Source organism: Balaenoptera physalus (genome assembly GCF_965194825.1).
Source record: "Balaenoptera physalus genome assembly, chromosome: 15".
NCBI lineage: Eukaryota > Metazoa > Chordata > Mammalia > Artiodactyla > Balaenopteridae > Balaenoptera > Balaenoptera physalus.
In genome coordinates this window covers 60,920,595-60,944,468 of record NC_138894.1, presented here as the reverse complement: position 1 = coordinate 60,944,468, position 23,874 = coordinate 60,920,595, and the positions used below count along the sequence as shown (strand labels likewise).

General features: G+C 53.6%; 1 protein-coding gene across 3 annotated transcripts; it reads right to left on the bottom strand.

Moving 5' to 3' along the window:
• Positions 1–579: 579 nt before the first annotated feature.
• SIX2 (SIX homeobox 2) lies at positions 580–5,218 on the bottom strand. 3 transcript variants are annotated; one of them, XM_082427857.1, is made up of 2 exons: positions 4,002–5,201; positions 580–1,852 (listed from the first exon to the last, which is right to left on the bottom strand). In XM_082427857.1, exons 1-2 carry the CDS (start codon positions 4,565–4,567, stop codon positions 1,522–1,524), a joined length of 897 nt encoding a protein of 298 aa, XP_082283983.1. In that variant the 5' UTR covers positions 4,568–5,201; the 3' UTR covers positions 580–1,521. The 3 variants fall into 3 exon arrangements, with proteins under 3 accessions (XP_082283983.1, XP_082283984.1, XP_082283985.1); XM_082427858.1 differs by having other exon boundaries at positions 4,008–5,198; XM_082427859.1 differs by lacking the exon at positions 580–1,852 and adding an exon at positions 1,860–2,570 and having other exon boundaries at positions 4,008–5,218.
• Between the last annotated feature and the right edge of the window lie 18,656 nt (positions 5,219–23,874).

Genomic DNA, 23,874 nt, shown 5'->3' with positions numbered 1-23,874 from the left:
ACGGATTTCTGAGCGTGGAGACCTTCGTTCCACGGCCACACGCACGACCCGGGCTTCGCGGCTGGACCAGCGGCTGCCCTTTCGGCCAGCGAATCTGGCCAGTACGTCGTGCCTGGTTCTGGGGATGGCGACCACCGCTAAGGAGTCCGCCCTTCAGGAAACCTCCACGGCCCGACTTGTTTCCCAGCCTTGTTATGTCCAAACACATGTAACCACGTTACGCACACAGCCTCTCATTTCCTACCCCCATTCCCAGGTGAAGAAAGAGGCAGGTGAGGGCACTGCTCGGCTGGTGGGGGGAGAGGAGTCCCCACGAGGGACAGGCCCCTTCCCCGCTCCTGCAGGGAGCTTCCCGGACAAGAAAAGGGACAGAGGGCTTTGGGGCAGGAGGTTTCAGAGTATTCAGCCCCTTCACCTTGCGACTCAAACGTTGTGTGTGTGGAAAGGCGCCTCCCGGTTTCTGGGACTCATGGGGCTTCGCTGCCCAGAACGGTCCACCCGGGGTGTCGAGTCCCTGTAGGGAAATCAGACACAGCTGCACTCGTGGCTCGCGGGCCTCGTGGTATATATCCATATATATATATTTATGATTTCTAATTTTATTATAAAATAAAAGCAGAAATATTTCCCGAAGAACATTCACATGAGGGCGTAACAGGGAGATGGCAAGTCTGCGGCTGGGAGGCACGCTCTGCCGGGAGCACGGTGGCCACAGTCCCAGGAGGAAGAGGAGAGCGAGTGGCGGGGCCTCACCAAGACAGAGGGGCAAGCGGCAAGGGGGCGTTCAGGGGCTTCCCTGCCGCCACCTTTGCTCTTTCACTTAAGTTACTAGGCAGCGCTGACACCTGCAGCCCCCAGCTGACCCCGGGGGGAGGGCCTCTGGAGAAAGCCTGGGTTCAAAGGCCCTGTCTTCTCTTTGCTCTTCCCCCTCCCACTCCCACCCCAGTAAAATGAGGAATGGGGGGGGAGGGCAAATAGACCGCCAGGCACGAGGAGAAAGACCGACGGGTACAGCCCGCGAGGTGCAGGAGGCTGGCGGAGAGGAGAAACAGAAAACAGAGATAGAGTAATAGAAACCTAGCGAGAGAGGGCAAGCCGGAAGTACAGAGGGAAACAGAGACAGTGAAAAGGGGGAAAGCAAGAAGAAAAGAAAAGAAGAGAGAAGGAAGGGGAATGAAGAGGAAGAAAGAGCAAGGAAGGCAAGGGAAGAGAGAGAAGAGAGGGAAAGAGAAGGCAGGGAGAGAGAGTAGGAGAATGGTGTATAATTTATTCCCTTCCCTGGTTCAAGACCCGGTCCCAGGCCTCCAAAGGATCTCCAAAGCAACTTGTTGAAAATAAATCCCGAACAAAGACTAAACCAGAGAGCCATCCGCCCTGCCCGGGCCGGCAGTTCTGCCCGCTCAGCGCGCGGGTCTTTCAGTACCTGGTGGGGTCGCCGGCGCGGGGCGCCCTCCGGACACGGTCCTTCTCAGGTCCCGAGCGACCAGCCCAGAAGGCAAGCGCGTCGAGGCAGGCGGGGCTCTAGGAGCCCAGGTCCACGAGGTTGGCCGACATGGGGTTGAGGATGGAGTCCTGCAGGCCGTGGTGATGCTGCAGTGGGTCCGAGCCGCCTCCCCCCGGCACGGGCACGGGCACGGCGCTGGGGCCCGGAGGGTGGCCCAGGCTGTGCAGGGACGGCAGCCCGGGTGGCGGCGGCGGGCTGAGCAGCAGCGCGGGGCTGGACGACGAGTGGTCTGGCGTCCCCGACGGCGTCTTTTCGTCCTCCGAGCTGCCTAGCACAGACTTGCCGCTGCCGTTCAGCGACGCAGCCAGCGGATTGTGGCTGTTGGAGTTGGAGTTCTCGCTGTTCTCCCTGCAAGTGCAGGAGCAAAGCAGCTGGGTCAGCGGGGAAACCGAGGCTGCTCGGCGCCGTGTCGCCCGGAGCCAGAGCCGCCGCGCGCTGCCTGCGGGTGTTTTCGGTTTCTAACATGTTTCGCGGGCCAAGCCTGGGCTCCGGCTCTTTCAGTCCCTCCAGACCCGATTTCTCTCTCTTATACCTTCTCCCTGTATCGTTTCTATCTCCCCACCTCTCCTGCTCTTAATCTCACGAATATCTTTCTGCTCTCCGTGTGTTCTGCCCTCCTTGCCTACCCCCACTGAGTGGCTAACTTTTCCAGAGCAGAGGGGCAGGGGGGCAGGGTTCAGTGGAGTTGTAGGGAGAGGGACAGGGAGGAAGAGAAGGTGCCTGGGTTTTCGGATCACTCTTGGCTCCTCAAGCCAGGGTTTGTTGCGGAGAAGTGGGTCCAGGAGAGTCAGGGACCCTAGATTGTAGGCTGAGGGTCCGCTTGAGGTTGGGGATCTCACAGGTCCTCATCTCCCTTTGCTTTTCTCTGCTTGAGGGAAAACCCTGTCTGAGGGACAGGTTCCTGGAGCTAAGGGTCTTTTCCCTCTAGTTCCAAACTGGCAGGCCTTGTTAAGGTTTTCCTTGCTTGGCCTAGGAACGAGGCCCTAAGGATGCAGGACTCCCTTTTCCTGGTGGCACAGCAGAAACTTCAGCTGGGGGCCTGAAGCTGGGGTGTGGAGGGCAGCTTCTGGGAGAAGAGAGAAGGAAGAGTGAAGGGGATTGCTAATCCTGGCCTAGACTTTTCCACCATACCAGAAACTGAGGGACTCTTCAGCCCTCACCTGGGGCCTGACCTGAGAACTTAGTCCTTCAGGACTCTGGATGCATGCCATTCTGGGGGGAGGGGGACCTCAGCAGGGAGAACCCACCTCCTGCCCTGTCTCTGACCGACCGACAGCCCCTGCCCAGATTTGGAGATTTGAATTCTTGGGTAGATTCTCTCTTTACTGGCTCCCCAGGGCCTTTTCTTTCTGTTTTCCTGGAAGTGAACTTCCCACAGGGCTGGCAGCTGAATCCTTACAACTGTGGATGCTCCAACCTCATGGTCTTAGAGACCAAGGTCAGCTTGAAGCCACCCCCCCACCCTCCCGACTCCCACCGCTGATTCCACTGTTCAGCACCCGCACTCTGACCCTGGCCATTCACTCTGGGCTGCACACACCCCGTACCACAGACCCCGGGTGTCTTGTTTTGCTCTTACACTCAGGCTGATTCTGTTCCCACAGTCAGCTTCTCCCCCTCCAGATTTGGGGTTCTGAGGGGCCAAAGCCACAAGGGCCTCATGGTCAACTGCAAGGCTAGTTCAGCAAGTCCTGGTTTCCCTGAGGACAAGCAACTCCCAGCCCTTCTGCTGCTCTCAGCTCACCCCAGACATACCGACCTACCTGCCAAAGAGGGTAGAGCCTGAGCAGAGAGGAGCTAAGGGCTTGGCAGGCCAGGGAAAGACTGCTGGGTCCAACGAGGCAGAAAAAGGGACATGTGTTTCTCTTCTCTCCTAGAGCTGACACTTCCTCCCCAAGCCTTTCACCTCTTGGTCCTTTCAATGCGCGATAAGACTTTCCCTATCAACCCCCCTATCCAGACAAGGAAAATTCTTCCAGGCCCCTCCACATCCAGGTCGTACCAGGAAAGTTCCAATCCCAGTCCTGACCCCTAATCACACGGCCTGTAGCTGAGTGAGGCAGACGGGAAGCCCTGGGAAGTGCTGGTGTATTCTCACAGTCAGTCTAAACCTGCACCCCGCACCCCGCCCCCCCAGTAGTCCTCGCCAAAACTCCTCTGTCCTCCGACCTTCGGAGGACTAACAAGCGTTGCCTGCAGTGCGCCCCTTGCCTGGAATCCAGGCCTACCGTCTTGCCTTTGCCCCAAAGGTCGCTGCTTCTCCACTTTTGCTCACAAGCGACCAGGGAGTTAGTTGACAACTTCCCGATTGCTCTGCCCGCTTTAGACAAATTTCCGATCTCCTGGTCGCCCGCAAGCGCCGTCCGGGTCAGAGCAGGCTGCAGCAGGGCCCTTGCTGGGACGAGCGGGCCCAGTTCAAGCCTCTCCAGGGGCTGGGCGGACGCCCTGGGACCCCCTCCCTCGAGCCGGGGGTAGCTGGCGCCGAAGCTCTACTTACTCGTACCTTTCCTTGGCCTCGGCTGCCCGGTCGCGCTGCCGCCGGTTCTTGAACCAGTTGCTGACCTGCGTGGTGGTGAGGCCCGTGGCTTCCGCCAGCTCGCGCTTCTCGCGGGGTGAGGGGTAGGGGTTGTGAGCGTACCACTCGCGCAGCACGCTTCGACTCTTTTCCTTGAAGCAGTAGCTGGTCTCTTCGCCATCCCAGATGGAGCGCGGCAGGGGAAACTTGCGGCGCACTCGGTACTTGCCCACAGCGCCCAGGGGCCGGCCGCGCAGCTTCTCCGCCTCGATGTAGTGCGCCTTGAGCCACAGCTGCTGCAGCTTGGCGTGGTTGTGCGGCGAGAACTGATGGCTCTCCAGGATCTTGTAGAGCTCGCGGAAGTTGCCGCGGTGGAAGGCCACCACCGCCTTGGCCTTGAGCACGCTTTCATTCTTGTGGAGGTGCTCGCAGGCGGGCAGCGACCACAGGAAGCGGCCCAGCCGCTCGATGTTGCCGCCCTGTTGCAGCACCTCGCATACGCACGCCACTTGCTCCTGCGTGAAGCCGAAGGTGGGTAGCATAGACATGGTGCCGGTTGCGCCCACCCGCGCGCGCCCTCAGCGCGCCGCGCGGTCCGGCATGGGCGCCTCCCCGCCGGACCGTCCGGGCCAAGAGGCGGGCGGGGTGGGGGGGGGGCCCTGGCCTGGCGCTGGCTCCCGGAGAACTCCGAGTCACTGCAGGACGTCCCCGAGCCGGCCGCGGGTCCCGCGCCGCTCCGCGACCCCGCCGCCCGCGCACTTCTCCTGAGTCCTCGTCCAAGCCCGGGGGCCGCCCGGGACGCCGCTCCGCATGCTCCGCGCCCTCCCGCCCGCCAGCCGCTCCCTCGTTCGCTTCTCGCTCGCTCTCCCTCCCGTCTAGCTCGCTCACTGCTTTTTTAATAATATTATTCTAAGCGGGCATGAGGCGCGGCGGCCCGCGCCCTGATTGGTCTGGTTATCTGACCCGGGGCCTGCCCGCGCCAGACAATAGTCGGAGTCAAATTATTCGCCATGGAGACGCTGTCAGTCACTGGTAACCCGAGCCCGGCGGGCCTGGCGGCTCCCCCCGGCCTGCTCCGCTGACAGATCGCCGGGCTCCGAGCAAAGCGTAGGGCAGCCCGAGACGGGAGCCGGAGGCGCTCCAAGAGCCTGGGAGGCGGAGAGGGCCGGGCAGAGGCCAGCGGCGGCGGTGATTGACGGGGCGGACGCCCAAAGAGCAAGGGAGGAGCTGGACCCGGGAGGCGGGGGTGGGGTGGGGGGGCGGAGTGGAGACGCGCAGAGAAGAAAAGGGGAGGACCGAAGTGAGGACGGAAGAGGGGAGAAGAGAAGGCGGAGGACGTTAAGGGGGTGCCGGGAAGAAGGGGAGGGAGTGGGGTGGAGGGAGCCACGAGGGGGAAGAAACTTTGCCCAGCTTTTCGCAAGGCCGCGCCGGCTGTCCCCCGGGTCATCACGCCGCTCCCGGGGCTGCTGTTTGCCGGGTGGATTCTGCCCAGGAGCTGACCAGTGGGGTGGGAGAGTTTGGACGCGCTAGGGCGCCCCTTAAAGATTTGGCTTTTCCTGCTGACAGTGCCCCACCCCCATCCTAGGAGTTCGGGACCCGCGAGGTCCGCGAGGGAGAGGGGGAGGGAGTAAGAGAGAGAACTGAGGAAAATTTGGCAGTGGCTACAGGCGGACGCTTGAGAATCTACTTCTTGGAGGATCCCGCCTTTCCTCCTTCTCTTAACCGGGCCGGCTGCCCCGCGGCCAGTACCGCCCGGCTGAGCGCTCTTGGCTCCTCGCTGGGCGGGGACTCAGACTTAACCCCACGGGTCCCACGGCCCGAGAAGCTCCCGGCACTTCCGTGTGGCCTCCACGGAAGTTGACTCCGGTGGGCAGCGCCGGTGGTCTGCGCATAGGGATGCGAGGGCAGGGAATCTAGGATGGTCTTGGCCCTTCCCCTGTGGGTGGTCGGGGAGGCAAGATCCACCACCTTCTGGCCTCTCAGCTTGGACTCGGCTCTGGCCAATTCCAACATGAGAACCGGGTCGCCGAGCTCTGGAACGAAGGGCTTAAAAAGGGGATCCTATTTTTTGCTTCTTTGTCACGGCGCGTGTGTAAACACGTGGCGCTGGTTCTCTGGGAGAAGGGCAGGCGAGTAGGTGGGAGGGCTGGAGTGGAAGAGGGGGTGTTGCGGCTGTTTCTACGGTTTTGAAAAGCCCCGGGGTTAGCTCCTTCCCCGACTGGTCCTTCCCACCTCCGTTTCCCGTCTTGGCTCTGAGCTGTTGCGGGCTGGAGCCTCGCTGGCTCCCAGTGCCAGGACTCAAGCCAAAACAGAGCCCCGGCTCTGCCTTCAGCTTAGGACTGTGCAATCTGTGTCTAGGCCACATTTCTTGGTTCCTACGCCTTTAAATTTACTCAGAAGTTTGTGCTAGGAGCACTGGAATGGGGGTCCAGAACCCTGGGTTCAAGCTGTGACTTTGCTTGGTGTTTTTGAGCAAGGCTCCTATTTGTTCCTCTAACCCTTAGTAACATTTCCCAAAGTTTCCCCCCTGCTCTAGCATTCTAGAAGTCCTGTGGGGGACTTGCAGGCATGAAAGAGTGGAACCCTGGGATTCTCCCTGAGACTTCCGCCTCTGGGGGCCTGTCCAGGTGTATTGAGACCACAGGGTTATCAAAGTATGTTCCAAGCCCGTGGCAGGGACAGCTCCTGCAGGATTTCAGGTGGCATGCTCAGAGCCCGCACCAGTCTGCTGCGAGGAGCCCTGCTGTGTCCAGGCCACTTTATCCGGAGTCCCGTGTGCTGCCACACAGGGTTTGTTTGCCCCAGAGTCGGGCTTAGAGGACTCTGGAAGACATGAGGAAGTACTTACCCCTGGCTGCAGTGAGGTTCAGAGCCCACCTTACTCGTCCCAAGAAAGGGCAACCTACTCTTTCCAAGACCTCTTCCTCAGCCACGTGATTAGTGACTGGCAGGCAGGTCCCGCCTCTGGCCATGGCGGTCTTACATCTTGGCAAGAGCAAGTCCTAACTGTCGGGAAGCACCCTAGTCTGGTGCAGGTGAGTGGGACTGGGCAGTAACTCCCTGGTGTGAGGCTTTGGGCCAGTTTATGGTCTCCACCTCATTCTCTCCCTTAGATGAGGCCTGCGTGATCTTTCAGGTCCCTGTTGCTGGAATGAGTCTAAGAATACTAACCTTGAAAAAGTGGGTAAACTGCAACCTCAGCCACAGCTTCCACTGGGAATATGCCCCTCCCTGGACCCTTGGAGCTTCAAGATTGAACTTCCTTCGGGACGGGGTCCTGCCCACGTTCAGCTAAGGCAGATTTTCTGGAGCTTCAGACTCACTGTCCCTTCTGGTGTTGCTCTCCTTGTGGCCTCTGGGTGCTGAGCCCAAGGGTCAGACCTGCCAGGAGAACACACGTGGTACCCGCCATCTTGGATAATATAGTGTGTGCCGTATGAAAAGAGTAAGCACAAAAAACCTGTAACATCATTACTCAATGCATGGGTGTGTGTCCATATGCCACTAGTTCTGCCCTTCCCCCATATCTGTAGGAAACCAGTTTTAGCAGGTCTGGGCTAGAACCTTTTGCCAGCAGAGGCAGCTGAGCGCCTGCCCTAAAAGAGGCTAGGAGCTCAGCTAGGGTCTCTTTACACTCTGCAGGCCCCTCCCTGCCTAGCCCCCTTCCTGACAGCCTTTGCCACAGGACAGAGCACTTGGCAGGCATTTGGGTCCTCCAGGATTTGACAGATGCCAGCCTGACCCTAAGACAATCTCAGCCCCAGGTTCCAGTGCTCAGAGCAGCTGCTGGAGAGGCCTGAGGGTGCCAGACACGGTGGGTCTACCCCACCCCAATCCAAGGAATCTATGGACTATGCAATCTATTCCTCCCCTAAGACATACTTGAAAGGCCTGCACAAATAGAAGCTCCATGGCTGGGGAGGAGAAAACTTTTGTAGACCTGTGGAAATTTGGGCTTTATTGAAATGTCTCCTTTCATCTCCAAAGTGGGCCTGGAGTCCTTTGGGATAGACTTTCTGGAAGGCAGCAGCAGGGGTGGATGGGTGAGCTTTAAAGAGCCCACACTGACCCAGTGCCTTTGCCCCGACTCTTGGTCAGGGACAGTCTGAGGCTGGGCCCCCACAGATAGCACCCACTGCCCATCCCAGGGGCAGCACATGGCCCCCTCCCGGGACTTTTGGAGAAAGAGAAAACAGCGGAACCAACCTCGCAAGGGCTTCCCTGACTTTGGTTTGGGGCTTTTCGTAAAGAAGGGGTTGCTAAGGAAAAGGAGCTGCTAGCCGGCTATTTCCAACGCCAGCAGAGAAGGGGGCGGGGGTTCGGTGCCAAACCAGAGAACCAGACCTTTTCTTTTCTTAAACTTTATTTTTCCAGCCTATAAAGACTGCAGAAATCCCCTGGGCAGACTCCGGCCCTGACGCCGCCCGCCTCAAGCCCTCCCCGCGGTTCTGCATCTGTGGGGCGTCCCGGCCCGGGGGTGGGGAAGCAGGGTGCACCCGCCCGGAACCCGGGGTGGGCCGACCGCGGCCGCAGAGCCCTGTTCCCCCCACACTCGCCCCTACCCGGCCTCCCGCTTGGGCCTCGCTCGCGTTTCGGTGAAAGCGGGCTCCCGCCGCCCCGCCTGCCCCCTGGCATTTGCGACCCCCCGCACCGCACGGTTTTCTGTGTTGGCCGACTTTTGGGGCAGGTCAGGGCGCGGGAATTCCGCTCGCAGCAATTCTCCGTTTTTGAAGACGGTTCCGGTGGCGCCCGGGGATACAGGGAACTGGACTCCGGGTGGCCGCCCTCGTGAAACGGCGCGAAACGGGGCATCTCCTGCGCCGCACGTGGCTGGCACGGTCCCGGGCCCCCAAGGGCCGGAGCAGCAGCGTCCAGCGGGGGCAGCCGCTGCCCTTCCGCCCTGCGGGCCTTTTGCTCCGGACCCATGCGGCGGCCTGGGCCGCCCTCACGAGCAAACGGTTTGGAGGCCGCAGGCTCACAGGGGATCTGGTTCAAACGAAAAGAGCGAGAACGTAGGGCTTGGGGTCGGTCTGGAGGCCGGCAAACCCAGGAATAGGCCCGGGGCGGCGCCAGGGCCGAGCAGGACTTGAGACGGGTCCCCAGGTCCCGGACGCTGCCCGCCTGCCTACGACGCCCGTACCGGCTCGCGGCCTTGCATCCCCGCCCGCGGTCACGGCTCGGTCCTGGAGCCCTTCGTACCCGCGCATCGCTCCCTCCGGGGCTGGCAGGGGACTCCGGGCCCCTTTGCCTGGGAAGGGGTTGGGGACTGGGGGGCGCGGGCGCAGGCTTGTGGGGTCGGGCATCCGGGTGAGGGGGCCAGGTTCTCGGCTTTGGGGCCAGGAAGCGGCCGAAGTCCGCCGCCGGGTTTTTTCCGCGGCGGCGCGGAGGGCCTGGGCACTGCGGCCCTGCCTTCGGCCGGGTCTGCCCGCGAGCGCCCCCACGCGGCAGGTCCCAGAGTCCGGGTCGGTGGGTCGATGCTAGGTTTCCCGCAGGCCTCTAACGGAGCAGGGAGAGGGCGCCGGGAGGGCCCGCAGGTTCCTCCCTGCTCACCACCCCGAGCACTAACCGGCCGGACGCACAGGCAGAGAGGACACGAGAAGTGGGGTGCGTCCGGGCAGCGCGCTCCCTCGGAGACAGACACACACCCGTTCCGAGGCGCACTAGGTTGCCCGGGTCTGATCCCACGATCCTTGGGGAACAGTCACCGGCTTTTCACCCTCGCGTGTCCCCCCGCCTGGAGACTCCGGATCTGCCTGGCGCACAGTGGAAATGTTCGAATGAATGCTTGAATGACCTGTGGGATCTGACTGACAGCAACAACTGGGAAGTACCAGGCCAATAAGAGAATGGCCCTCTTCCTCCTCTTTCCTTCTGTGCTTCACTTCCAGTCCCCTTCCTGCCCTCCTTTCTTTGCAGGGGAAGACTCAGAGCTGTGACGGCTTTCTCCAACCAAAAGTACTGGGTGCTGGAGTCTCTGTAGGGCTATGTAGAAGCTACAGACCGAACGCGCTGCTCTTAGAAATTACAGATCTAACTGCCTATAGCGTTACCAGGTCCCCCTGGGCTGCAGGAAAGAAAGTTTTCCAAGTAGAGCTATTCTAGTTTTTGTGGGTCTGCTGTCTTTAGTTGCATTTCCTTAGTTACTTTACAAAACTCCTCTGTAGGTAACGTGTAGATCAGGTTTCCTGTAAGAAATGACTTTTTTTTTTTTTTTCTTCTTTCCATTACCTGTGAGAAATTCTATCCGAGAGTAGGGATTCCTGGCTTGGCACTTCTCTCTCACTGCTGTATCTATTTTTATTACCATTAATTACAGTGCATCAGTCCCACTCATCAGCGACACCCCTCCCCCTGGCCAGTGACTGCTCTTGGCTCTCCTGACTTGGGTAGCACCTGGGCCAGAGGGCACTCCCACCCCACCATTGAAGGCAGCCACACAGGGGTTTCCACCAAGTTCTGCATTTGAAAAGGGAACCTGGAAAAAGCCAAGATTGTTCTGAACTGGGAAATCCGATACTTTATTTTGTTGTCTCTGTGAATTAAGGCTAAAATCCAGGGGCTGTTTCTTATAGAAGAATGTGTGCTAATTAATTTATGCACATTGCTGTGAGAATGCTTTAATAAAGTAGGTAGAAACAAGATACAGCCCTGCTGGGGAAGGCACGTAGCTCAGGGAAACCTGTGCCCGAGGCTGCTGCAGAGGATGCAGGTCAATGTCAGCCTCTAATAGATGTCCTCTGGTGGCATTCTGTTTTGTGACGACAGGTGGGGTTGGCCCTCTGGCAATTACCATCTCTGCTCCAACCATTCTAATACAGTTGCACTGTTAGTAAATGCTCACATATGGGGCAGATAGGCTGGGCGGGGCCGAGGACATGGGCTTTGGCAGCAGACAAGCCTGGGTGCTTGGTCCAGACCCACCACTTAAGTAAGCCACTCAACCTTGGAGCCTTATTTTGCTCATGTGTAAAACGAGGATAATAAGCCAGTGTTGGCACACAGCAAGCATTCAACGTTTGCTTATTGAATACAGTTGCATTGGGGATTGGAGATAAAGTTTGTAAAACATCTGGCTGACAAGAGGTGCTCAATAATTGAGGCTGTTGTTGTCATTGGGATGTGATGGGATGGTGTGTTTACACAACTGCATATGATTAGTGTGATTTCAGAAAGCACCTGACTTAAGTGTCAAAAGGCAGATTTAACTTCCAGGTGACAAATATTATCAAGCCCCTCTCGTTTCCCAGACCCGGGCTAGGCACTGTGGGAAGTGCTCAGTTGTGTGATGGGAGGTCCTGGAGCAGGTGGAAAGACAGAAGCTCGTACGTGTGAGACTCCGTTGGTCTCTGCAGTTCACCATCTGCGGCAGCCTTGGAGAGGGTGTGGGCTTTGGTGTCAGGCTATCTGTGTTAAATCCTGCCTCTGCCACTTAATAACAGGGTGACCAAGGGCAAGCTACTCAATCTTATGGAGTCAGTTTCCCAGTCTAGGGAGAAAAAAAAGTAGGCATAACAAACACCTTTGCTCTCAGGGGTTGGGGAAGTGGAAATGAGCTAAGCATGTGAAAAGGCTGGGTCCCCATTCCGAGAGGAATAGGAGAACTTCAGCAGCCATAATGTTTTGTATTATCTTATGGTGTTTCCAGGATTTTGGTCTCATTAAGACAATTCTCAAAGCAAAAGACAGCTGCATACGGGTGTGACATCGCATGTTCCTTTGGGGTTGAGACCAAGGCTTCTCCCCCTGTTGTGTTTGCTCTCAGCGTTGAGGACAAGGCAGAACTCACGCTGAAAGCTCCATAGGCAGGTGTGGATTGTGCGTTGTGACCTAGAGTAAACGGAGCGACTCCTCTCCGCTCCCTAACTCCTTCCTTCTCAGCACGCTGTGCCTTGAGATAGAGTCAGGAGTATCTGTTCAAATGTCTTCCACTCATAGAGTATCTTCTGTATACAAAGCAGTATACTAATGCAGAGTGGGTACCATCATCCTATAAAGTGGGCATTATTAGCATTTACAGAGGAGGAGATAAGTTCAGAGGTTAAGCAACTTGACCAAGGTCATATGGCTGGTAAGGAGCTTCTGAAACTTCAGTTCTTAAGGCCAAAATCCATACTATCAGCCGTAAGCCAGTTACTGCCTTTAGTTCCTTTGTAATAGCAAAAGTAATAATAGAAAGAATTTACTGAAGGCCTATGTGCCAGGCATTGTGACATCTCACATAATCTCAAAACACCTCCATGAGCCAGGCATAATTAACTGCTCCATTTTGCAGGTGGTGACACTGAGGCTCAGAGAGGTTGAGTACAACTCCAGCAGCTATGGCAGAGCTGAGTTCTTGAATGCAGGCTGTTCGGCTGCAGAGTCTATGCTCTGACCCACTTCACTGAGAGCTTTTCCACCAGACTCTCCTCCCTCACCCCCAAGCTTTTCTTCTCTCTGAGCTCAGGTTCCCCGGGCACTTCCAGCTACCAGTGGTTCGAGTTCCCTGTAGGTGTCAGGAAGATAGGGCTAGGCTCTAGGAAGAGCCAGCTCTCCCCGCCTCAGGTTTCAGCCTCTAGGCCCTGGGGTTCGTGGCCTTCACTCCCTGTCAGCCCCTGCAGGGCAGGAGTCCACTGTGACCAGGGCAAGCTGTATAGCGGTAGCCTCAACCCCAAGTTGGTAAAGTCTGGTATGTACTCATGGCTCCCATTATGTCTGGGCTGAGCTTGTGGGACTCAGAGAATTAAAGTGTCTTAGGCAAGGCACTTTGATGTGCAAGCTCAGAAATTCACTCAGACCAACAGAAGAAACAAAAGAATGAATTTCTTATAAGGATTCAGGGCTAGCACATGGATTCAAGGGCAGGGGACACCACTGTCCTTAACAGGGGTGGAACCAGAAACTGGAAAATAGTTAGATATCAAGGCAGCCACTTTTTCTCCCTCTGGGTGGCGGAACAGTCTCCTTTCTCAGAGAATCTTTGTTCTCTCTCCGAAGAGCAGCTCTCTCTGTTCCTTCTCCTTTTAATACTTCCCTAGGCTTTAGTGTGTCCCCCGCTCCGGGTACTCAGGAGGCACTCCAAAATCTCTGCCCCTGTTCCAAATTCTTGAGAGAGAGAGAATCTCATAGGCTCATCTTGGGTCACGTGATTCCCACTCCAATCAGTGATGCTGTGTGGGTGGGTGGGCGGGACTATATGGCACCCCGCCCAATCCGCAGGAACTGTGAGTCCGGCCATGGGAGAATGAGGTGATTGGGTGGCTACCGGTTTCTAGTCAGCTATGGAATGCCCAAGTCTAGGGCCTGGTACCCAGAGACATTAAACAAATTAGTTCCTTTGCTTTCCCCTTCTCCCCACTCCCCAGTGTGGTGCCTTTTCCAGTCCATCCATCACAAATCAGCCAGAGCTACCAAATTAGAGCCCAGATACGATGGTCCCACTCTGTGTTTAAATTCCTCTAATGGCACCTATTAACCTCATGATGAAATTTAGACTTCTTAGCGTGGCATATGAGGCCCTTTATCATCGAACTTTGCACGTATATCTAGCTTATTTCTCCACGCTGCCCACTTCTTTCTCAAGACTTTAGCCATCCAGAGTGATTTCCGTGCACTCTTCCACTCCTGTGGTAGAAACCCATCACCACCCACTTATGCCTCCCTGACCCTGGGCTTGGCTGTGTGACAGGCTTGGACCAATGAAATGTGACTGGGTGAGCAGATGCTTCTATAGACATTGCAAGGTGCCACCAGGACTCTTTCATCTTTTGCCCTCGTACCCCAGATAGGTGCTGCTCCAGCCCATGTCACAGGATGAAAAAGAAGATGGAGCAGAGCCCAACCTGAAGCAGGGTCACAGGTGGCCTGCAGTCTACCACTTTTGGTAAATGTTCAATACTCTTACAAGTGTATTTGGCCAGAATTAACGCTGCCTAGGAAGAGCTTGCAGAATGGACATAGGGCTGCGGGTACAAACAAATCTTCCCGAGTCACCCCCCACCCTCCATTCCCACCATACCCCTTCTTTTTAAAAGTCTAGTCTATCCCGTACAGCACCCCAAAGACCCTTCACCCTGTCCCAGCAGATGGATGGATAGTGAGGCCTTTATAAATCAATGGTGGATCCCCCACTAGAGCTGGCATGATCTGGGTTCTTGAAGGTGCTCTTTTGAACTTCTTACTACACAGGACTCACTATTTCAGATTCCATAAGCTGAGTTTGCTCCATAGTTAATCTATGTTGGCCAAAGTCAGCATCTAGCCTCTGGGTGTGTTTGAAAACTCAGAGGTCATGGGGTGTTGTCCATCACACACGCACACACACACAGGCACACATGTTCATATCCGTGGAGGTGTCTAGGGACAGGAAATCACATACTGTTGAACACATATTCCCAGCCATACTGGGCACAGTCCGCCAGCATTGACCTTAGAAGTTCAGATCCTTCTGTGGATGGGTCTGTGATGGGCTATGAACCCAGCATGTAGTCCTTTCCACCCATGGCTGTGAAACTGAAGCCTCCTCCCCCCCTATGCTTTCAGCAACTGATTAATACTTACAGGGGCTACTGGAGCTCTTGATTCTCAGTAGATTGTACTACCAGCTGACACATTTCCTCCTCAAAGAACATACACTCTAATTTTCTGCACAGAACATACAAGCAAAAATATGTAATTTCAAACAATAAGTTAATGGTAAGAGTAAACAAAAATAGTCTAATGCAGGTGCAAGGTGAAGAAGGAGTGGGTGAGTGTTCCTTGTAGTCAACCGAGGCTGTAAGAAAAACGGGAGGGCTGGAGCCAGGGCTAGGACTGGGGCAGACCCAGGAAAAAGGCGCAGGACGTGAGATAAGCATAGTTAGAGAGCAGATTCAGACTGTGAAGTCCATGAACATTTTATAAAATGAGATTTCCTCATGGGAAAGGCTTAAACCCACAAAGTTTATTCAGCAATACATTTTGTAGCCTCAGCAGGACTTTAATTTAGGGTCCTTGTTTAAAGGGTATATGGAGGAATTCACACACACACACACACACATACACACACACACACACAGAATCAAGCAGGAATATGCATACACACATATAAATAAATGTATATATAGGCAAATACCTGTCCCTGTACATACACATATGGACACACACAAGCACACAAATACTTATATTCATAGGAAATGATGAATACACATTTATGCTCACATGAGGAAATAATTCTTTTTTTTTTTTTTTAAATAAATTTATTTGTTTTATTTTATTTATTTTATTTTTGGCTGCGTTGGGTCTTGGTTGCTGCGCGCAGGCTTTTTCTCTGGTTGTGGCGAGCTGGGGCCGCTCTTCGCCGCGGTGAGCGGGCTCCTCATTGCGGTGGCTTCTCCTGTTGTGAAGCATGGGCTCTAGGCGCGTGGGCCTCAGCAGTTGTGGCACGCGGGCTCAGTAGTTGTGGCTCACGGGCTCTAGAGCGCAGGCTCAGGAGTTGTGGCGCACGGGCTTAGTTGCTCCACGGCATGTGGGATCCTCCCGGACCAGGGCTCGAACCCATGTCCCCTGCGTTGGCAGGCGGACTCCCAACCACTGCGCCACCAGGGAAGCCCAAGGAAATAATTCTTGAAATCATGGGCACCATTTCATTCTCAATGCACTTTATACCTCTGGGTCACCACCAAACCAGCCATCTGTGAGAGCTGACTCGTGATTTGGGGTTTTGGGGGAAGGAGACTTAGGTGGTAAGAGGGGTAGGAGTTGAAACTAGGAAATGTAATTACATTCAGTTTACTGAGCTTCTCCCCTTCTGAACAGCAAGCATTCTTAACCGGAAAAGTTTGTACATTCAACGCATTATAAACTTTGTGGCTACTTAGCCCGTGGCCGGGGATGGGACCGTTCTTAAGGAATCCGTAGTTTCTGCTAGCATTTTTTCTGATGCCTTCCTGACCTACCTTAGCTACATCTGGGAAGGCCTCCTAAGGTTTATGTTCATTGCCTATATCCCTCTAGCTCTCCAAAGTGAGAGAGTGAGGTTTCTGGGAAAAGTCAAAATATGTACAAATAAACAGAATCCATCAACGCACAATGGCGTCATCGGGTGACAGCCGTGGATGGCAAATGCAGTCTTGTTGCAGGGAGGGGGGTGGTACTCACAAGGTAGTCTGAGAAACATGCAAAATGGGATGAAGCTAATCTGAAGAGCAGTGGCTCTCAACTTTGGGGGTCAGAAACCCCACTGGAAATGTGAGAAAAGTCCTCTGTCCAGGGAAATGCTCATAGGCACAAACCCACCAAAGGTGGCATTCTCTTGCAGGAAGTCAGAGCCCTGAGCTCATGCCTGGATCTGTGGTGTGTGCAGGGGAAGGGCTGCTGGGGCACAGCCAACTGCTGGAGGCCTGGTGCTTCCTTGGAGTTTCTATCACCCCTTTGTGGTCAAGGACAAAGGTTTTGTCTCCCTTCACAGCCGCTAGCCTGACAAGCAAAAGAGTGGAAGAATCTTTGCACTCACCCACCCCATCCCACAGAACATGAGAAGGGGTCTCCCTTCTCATCAAGGGCAGGTACCATTTTTTGCCTTTAGTGAATATGGGCAGTTTTCTCAGACACCAGTCCCCCTCCGCCGCCAACACCCGCCCCAGCGGTTCAAAATTAACTGGATTGAATAATTTCTCCCTTGCAGGCTTTGTCCATCCGTGGTCATGGACATAGTCCAACACCCAACATGGTGCCTTGTGCCAGAAGAAGCTCAAAAAAAGGTTTCTGTTAATTTATCAATAATAGCTATCTTTCATTGAGTGCTACTATGTGCAGACACTAAGCAAGGGGCTTTAGAAGCAGGATTTCATTGAATCCCCTGACAACTCTATGAGGTGGATGCTATTAATAGGCCCATCTTACAGAGAAAGTGTGTACTCCTGATGCACGGAAGGTTAAATTAATGAAGTGGGGGAGGAGGGAGTTGAACCAAGGTCTGCTTGCAGAGTCTGGGCGTGTAACCACTATCCTATGTTGCTACTCTGAGCAACATACCTGTTCAGTTAATGTGGATACACTGACCACGATTCGGCAGGAGCCAAAGGGAGGAAGGGGACTTGAAGAGCTGCCCGGATGCCAGGAGGGCTAGTTGATGCCCGCACGACCGAGCGCTGTGCGAGGCTAGGGGGCACCCCCCACTCCCTGCCCCTCCTCCAGGCAGGTCCCAGTGGCAACCTGAGCTGGAATGCAAGGACGAGCCGGTGCAACACCTTACTCGTATTTTATTTCAGCGATGGCCCGGGCAGGAGGGAAAGCGCCTCATTGAAATAATTGGCTCATTCTGGAGTGGAGATTCATTTCCGACTGTGCGCTCCCGAGCTGGCCGATGTCAGAGGGAGGATATTTTCATAAGGATGAACTGTTCTTGATCGTTTCCTGCCGCAAAGGTCTCCCCCTCAGCGGTCACGGGGCCTGTTATCTAACACCCCCCTCTGCTTCCAAACGTATTCAAATGAAAATAAAGCCCCTCTATGAAAAGCCCGAGCTTTCAGACCTAAGAACAGGCACGGGGTGCTACCGACTCCCCGCTCATGGTGGGAAGGCTGAGAAGTATTTGATTCAATTCAGCACAGACTTTCTTGCGTGTCTGGAGAGGGGCTGGGCATAAGTTTGGGGTAGGAGGATGTCAGGCTTTTGCCTAAGATCCCACCATTAAGTAGTTAGTCGCTTTGTGAAAATGCGAACGAATGGGTCCAGAGGACAGCATTCGAAGTGTCTGTGAACTTGGATGGGAAAAAGTGCATCCTAATTTTCACTAACCTCTAACTAAGATTTAGCAGCTCCTCCAAGAATGTAGGCATCAATCATGGCAGTACTAGGCGATACCTGTGACTTCCTCACCAGCAGAAACCACAGATATTTTCCTATCATGTTAGAGTTGGTGCAGGCACCTTGAAATACTTATGTTCATCAGTACTTTGGAATTATGGTACTGATTAGACCTACTGCTAGATCTTGCAATTTAAAATGTTAATAAAGATGCACATATGTTACTGTATCATTTTAAAAATGATTTTTATAATTTTACTTCAATATAATTTTCTTTGTAATCATGAGTATTTTATTTTATGTATTAGAAAATATTATTCTGAGAGGGGGTGGTAGGACTCACCAGATGCCACAGACACAAAAATTGGCCCCCTGTGAAATCGATGTATATTTAGGGATTCTTCCTTCAGTACAGGGTTGCAGCTGTTTTGAAGAAGTTAATTCTTCATCTGTCACCTGTTCAGAGAGGCCCTCACCAGACATCAGGGGGAAAGAGGAACAACCTGGGGAACCTTAAGAGATTCTGATATGTTTAGGCCTCAACTTTCCATCTATAAAATGGGGTGGCCAAGCCCGTCAACAGGAGGTGCTCTTTTCTCATTCCTGACTGGTTGGGAGGTTGGCAGAACTGTTCACGCACCAGGTGCCCGGATTTGACATGGCTGGACGCCGAGCCTGGCACAGTGGCTTCACAAAGTCAGCTGGATCCCCTGTGCTTCCTGCATGCCTGGATGAAAATGGCTTTTTTTCATTTGGGATCCAAGATGCTGAGTCACTGGCCAGACCACAAGAGTAGTTTTTGTTGTAGAAACAGTCCAAGAGGCCGCTCCCCTAATCCCTGCCCAGCAAGCTAGGCCTCGACCCAGTTCTGATTCTGAGGGGATGCCTCCAGGAAAACACTGCAGGGGGTGTGGGAGTGGGTGGGGCTTAATGAAACAGGTTCTAGGGGGGAAGTCCAGGTTTCAGAGTTTCCTAGGGGTGAGCCCAAGGCAGGTGCTTGTCCTGGGGTCCCCTCCCCTTTACTTTGTCCAGAGTCTATGTTGTTCCTGAAGTCTTGTGCACCCAGTAACAGGCTCCAGTCTGTGGGGACCCTGAAGGGGAAGGCAGTTCCTGTTTGTAACGCCCTGACAATTAAGCTGGAGGTGTGAGAGGCAAGCCTAGCCCAGTAGGTACAGCACACCTCCCAAAAGAGCTTAGGCGTGTGCCCAGACAGGCCAGGACGAGAGGCCTGGAGGGAGCAGAGTGTGCTAAATGGGGGGACAGAGAGTTGGCAAAGAGGCAGAAGGCACAGGGGAGGGCATCCTAGGAAGGGGTGTCAGCCTGAGCACAGAAGCAGGAGGGGTTTTGACTGGTGATAGTGGGGGGTGCACTGTGGTGAGATTAACCAAGATCGAAGTAAAAGGCAAATATTGGAGCAGCGTAGGCTGTGGGAAGTAGGGTGTGGATTATGAAGGACTGGATATTCGTTGAAGTTGTTTTGAGCAGGAGAGTTGATTCTGGCTGTGTTGCAGCCTTGCAAGGAAGGGCAGGACTCCAGGTTTCTGCATCCAGGCCCTAACTTATTCCTGATTTATGGCTCTCCTATCTTTCTAAATGTAGCAATCTTCCATCCATCCATTCACGTGTTATCCATTTATCCATCCATCCAATAATTACCTATCGATCCTTGTATCCACCCACTCATTCTCTCATCCTCTGCCTTCCTCCCCACTCCCATCACTAGTCCGGAGACTGTTCTCTGCTGTATTCCGGGTTTCTAGAGTAGTTCCTGGCATATAGTAGGCCCTAAACAAATATTTTTGAACAAATTCTCTCCCTGAGCATTCACTTAGCTGTTCACATTTTGTACAGGATGCTTCTCCTGTAATATTGAGTCCTTTTGTCCCTGCTTATCACTGGAGCCACATCTGGTTATTGGGACACTCCACTATCCCAACAGAGCCTCAGAGAGTCCCTTTCTTCTCTAGTTTAGCCAAGCACCTTGAACTGCAGGAAAGAAGACCTGGGTGCTGGTCTCAGCTCTGCAGAGGCAAGATGCATGGCCTTGGGCACTATCATTCTCCTTGTTTCCTTGGCAGAGAGATGTCAAGCTTGGGCTAGGACAGTTTTGAGATTCTCCGGACTCTAATGGGCTATGATTCTATAACCTTAACTCATCCCAAGGGAAACCACGTTAAAAACTGCTTGAATTCAAAGGGAAGTTTCTGCAGAGTCAGTGATTTAAGGTACATTTCTCGGCCACACAGAGATGCCCTAGCTGAATGGCTAACCATTTCTCAGCCCTAGGAAACAATTCTCTTCTGATAGTCCCATTATGAACGCATTACCCCCTTCATCATTGGGAGGATCCAGGAGTGCCCAGAAAGGGACTTAATTACTCTGAGATTACGTTACTTTCCTGATTAAGTCACTTAATAAATGACCACATCAAGTAGCCTGAAGCGAGGCATTTCCTAAGAGGGCCTAAATCACTTTTAATTTTCAGGGCTGTGTGTTTTCCTTGTGCAGCCTGGAGCGGCCATGCCCAGCTTGCCATCTGAGAAACATTTCTTCAAGGTGTCAAAAGGACGTGTCGTGCATTTGGAATGAGGGCTAAATTAAAAGGCCATACAACACATCGTTATATAAATAGCGGGGCTGTTTCCAATATAAACTACCCATTTTGGCTGTCTTTTCTTGAGTGGAACAACGTGTAGTGGGACACTTGCCTGACATTTACACCCCCATAAGCACATACAAGAACAACTATACACACATGTACATATATGCATAGGCACCCATGCATGCAGGCAGGAAGGGAGGTGTAGGGCCCCTGGAACATGACATACCAATTAGCCACCAGGATTTGTTGCTGCAGAAAGGTGGAAAGATGGGTGACTGCTAACTTAGCACTTCTAGCTTTCATGCCTGTTCTGAGAATGGCCCCGGGACTCTGGTCTCTTGAGAGAGAGGCTTGAGCTCTGTCATGAACTCATACAACATGTTCTATTGCTTAACTCACAGGTGAGGGGAAACTGAGTGATTTCATCCAACTTCCTCAATTTTTTTAAAATTAATTAATTAATTAATTAATTTTTGGCTGTGTTGGGTTTCTGTGCGAGGGCTTTCTCTAGTTGCAGCAAGCGGGGGCCACTCTTCATCGCGGTGCGCGGGCCTCTCACTATCGCGGCCTCTCTTGTTGCGGAGCACAGGCTCCAGATGCGCAGGCTTCAGTAATTGTGGCTCACGGGCCTAGTTGCTCCGCGGCATGTGGGATCTTCCCAGACCAGGGCTCGAACCCGTGTCCCCTGCATTGGCAGGCAGATTCTCAACCACTGCGCCACCAGGGAAGCCCAACTTCCTCAATTTTAAGATGAGGAAACCATTGCCCAGAGAGGTCTGGGGACTTGCCAGAAGACACACAGCCAGAGGGAGCCATGCCAGTATAAGGACCCAGGTTTCTTGGTTTTTTGTTCCACGTAGCCCTACCCTCTGAGGTTTCAAGGGTATCATTTACTTCAGTGAGCAAAATGGCTGTCCTTGTCACTCTCATTCTGTTCTGCCTGGAAACTGGGCTGATAGGCAATCTGCAACCCCCATCCTACCTCCCCACCCCCGGCTCTTGTTGTCCCACCTCAGCCCAGCCACACAGCAAGAATACTCTGGGAGCTAGTTCTCCCCACTCCCCAGAATTCACACCCTGGTGTAGTCTTTCTGGCACCGAATCTGGGCTGGCTCTTTTAAGCATTAAAGTCAGTGGAAGCAGCACTGTGTGTCTTCTGAGGCCAGGTCATAGAAAGCCTTGCAGCTTCTGTCCTGGACTTTGGAAACGCACAATCTGGAGAAAGCTGCTACGGTGTAAGAAGTCCACTGCTGAGAGACTGCCATGCTGTGAGGGAAGCCCAAGCTACCCCACAGCAAGTGTGAGTAGAGGTGTCTCCCATCTGTTGCTACCATCTGGGCCTGGGTGCCTGACACGTGCATGAAGAAACGCTTTCGGATGCCCAGGCTGGTCAAGCCTTCCCAAGACTGCAGCTCCTGCTGCCACTTTTGGGAGAGACCCAAAGGGAGTGCTGCCCTGCTGAGCCCAGAAACCATGAGAAATGGAGATAAATTGTTGTTTGAGGCCTCTGCATTTTGGGGGCGGTTTGTTAGGCTGCAATAGATAAAAGGAAGGGACACACACCTGTCATGGTTTCTCCCAGCTCTGCGGGCTGCTAGTCAGGGCCTCCTTCACCCCCTCCCCTCTGTCCAGTCTCCCTCTCCCTCACCCTGAAGTTATCCCACCTCAGACAAGCCACAAAGCAGATAATTGAGAGCAGGCTGCCTTGGCTATTGATTTTACCCCAGGGAGAAAACTAGTGCTGTTGCCAGCGAGAGGTCCCAGCTGCTCACAGCGTGTTCTGAAGCTTTGGGCTCTGGAGAAGCTGTTGGCTTTGCTTCTACCTCATGCCATTAAGAGAGCATTTCCAATACCTGACAGGAGCTTTCAGATACTTTGCTGTTCTCATTTCTGCTCTTTAGCCTTGAAGGTTTTTTTTTTTTTTTCGTTTTCATTTTTTACCAGTTAAACTCTCACTGGGTGGGATAGCCCACAGCCAGCCCTTCCAAGACAAATGAGGGTGAAAGAACTCAGCTCTCAGCTCAGGAATAAGCAAACTTCTGGGAAGAGAAAAAACCACCAAGCACTCCTAGGCCTTTTCCCCAGACTCAGTAATATGCTCCATCCATCTCTTCCTGGCCCTATGGGGCTGAGGGACCATCTAGAGTAAATGGACCAGAGGTTGACCTCCAGAAAGCCTAGGGGGTGGTGAGAGGGCAGGGTAGTTTTCCAGAAAACTAGACCCAAACAAAACAAACAATTTCTGGGCACCCAATGTCGTCAGGTGCTGGGCTGGCTGCTTTCTCGTTGGGTAATTTACTGAAACCTCTCTGAGATCTGAGAGCTCCTGGCCCAAGATTGACCTCAGGCTAAGCTCTGGAAGGTGCTGATCATTCATTCTTCCCACGGGGCTCCATCACTATCTCTGGTGGCCTAGAGATCTACCTCCTGCCCCCAGGGAAACTGAGGCTGAGAGAAGCCACTTGGTTGGAGACTTCAGAGGTCTGAGAAGTACTTCCCCTGTAGGGTTGCCCGATTTAGCAAATAAAAAGACAGGACAAAAAAAAAAAAAAAAAAAAAGAGACAGAAATCCAGTTAAATTTGAATTTCAGATAAATAACAAATACTTTTTAGTATAAGTATGCCCCATGCAATATTTGGGATATAACTATGTTAAACAATGATTCGGTGTTACTTGAAATTCAAATTTAACCGAGTATCCCATCTTTCATGTGGAAGTCCTAATTTATGGTGCTCTGAGTAATTCTTCATTTGAGTAAAGGGGTCTGCTGCAGAGGAAAATACGTTTACAAGTTACTGATTTAGATTAACCCACTTATTTGATTATTTTCCGAGAAAACCCAGAGAAGGAAAGTGACTTTTCCAGCTCCCGCAGGGAGCCAGCCGTGAGTCAGGCTGGGAGCTCACCTGGGTCAGGTCTTTGGTCCAGTGTTACCTTCTCTATGACACTGTCCTTGATCGCCTATTTAAAATGGTACACCCCCACCCCCACCCTCTGGGGACCTTCCCTGTTGTATTTTTCTCTATATTCTCTGCTTTATCTACTTCTTTCTTTTATAGTCTCTCTCTGCCTACTAGAATGTAAGCTCCATGACGGCAGGGATCTCATTTGTGTCATTCACAACTGTATCCCCAGGTCTGTATTCCCAAGTGCCTGGCACTTGGTCGGCTTGCAGTAAACATTTGTTGGATGGCTGAACGAAGGAATCTGGGACTCACGGCTCACAGTCAGAAGCTCTCCGCTCTGAAGCCCTCTGCTTTCCCTGTCATCTCTTTGCCGCCCTGCAGCCTCCTTGGAGCCAGGGAATTTATGCAACAGCTGCTTTTGGGGGACCATGTGAGGATGCATGTTAGGGGTGGGCTTGGGGAGGGCAGCCCTTGGAGCTTTGCCCTTAAATCCCAGCCACTCCTGCCGTCCTGCTGGGTGTCAGCAGCTGCTGGTGTCAGGCAGGAGCGAGCGGAAGGACCCTCAGGAGGGGAGAATGG

What these genes read in the sequence shown, in the direction of transcription:
- SIX2 (XM_082427857.1), bottom strand. Translation starts at nt 4,567, where the DNA reads ATGTCTATGCTACCCACCTTCGGCTTCACGCAGGAGCAAGTGGCGTGC. An exon ending in GAGGCCAAGGAAAGGTACGA is followed by an intron (nt 1,853 to 4,001) that starts GTAAGTAGAGCT and finishes CTGCACTTGCAG; the next exon opens with GGAGAACAGCGAGAACTCCA.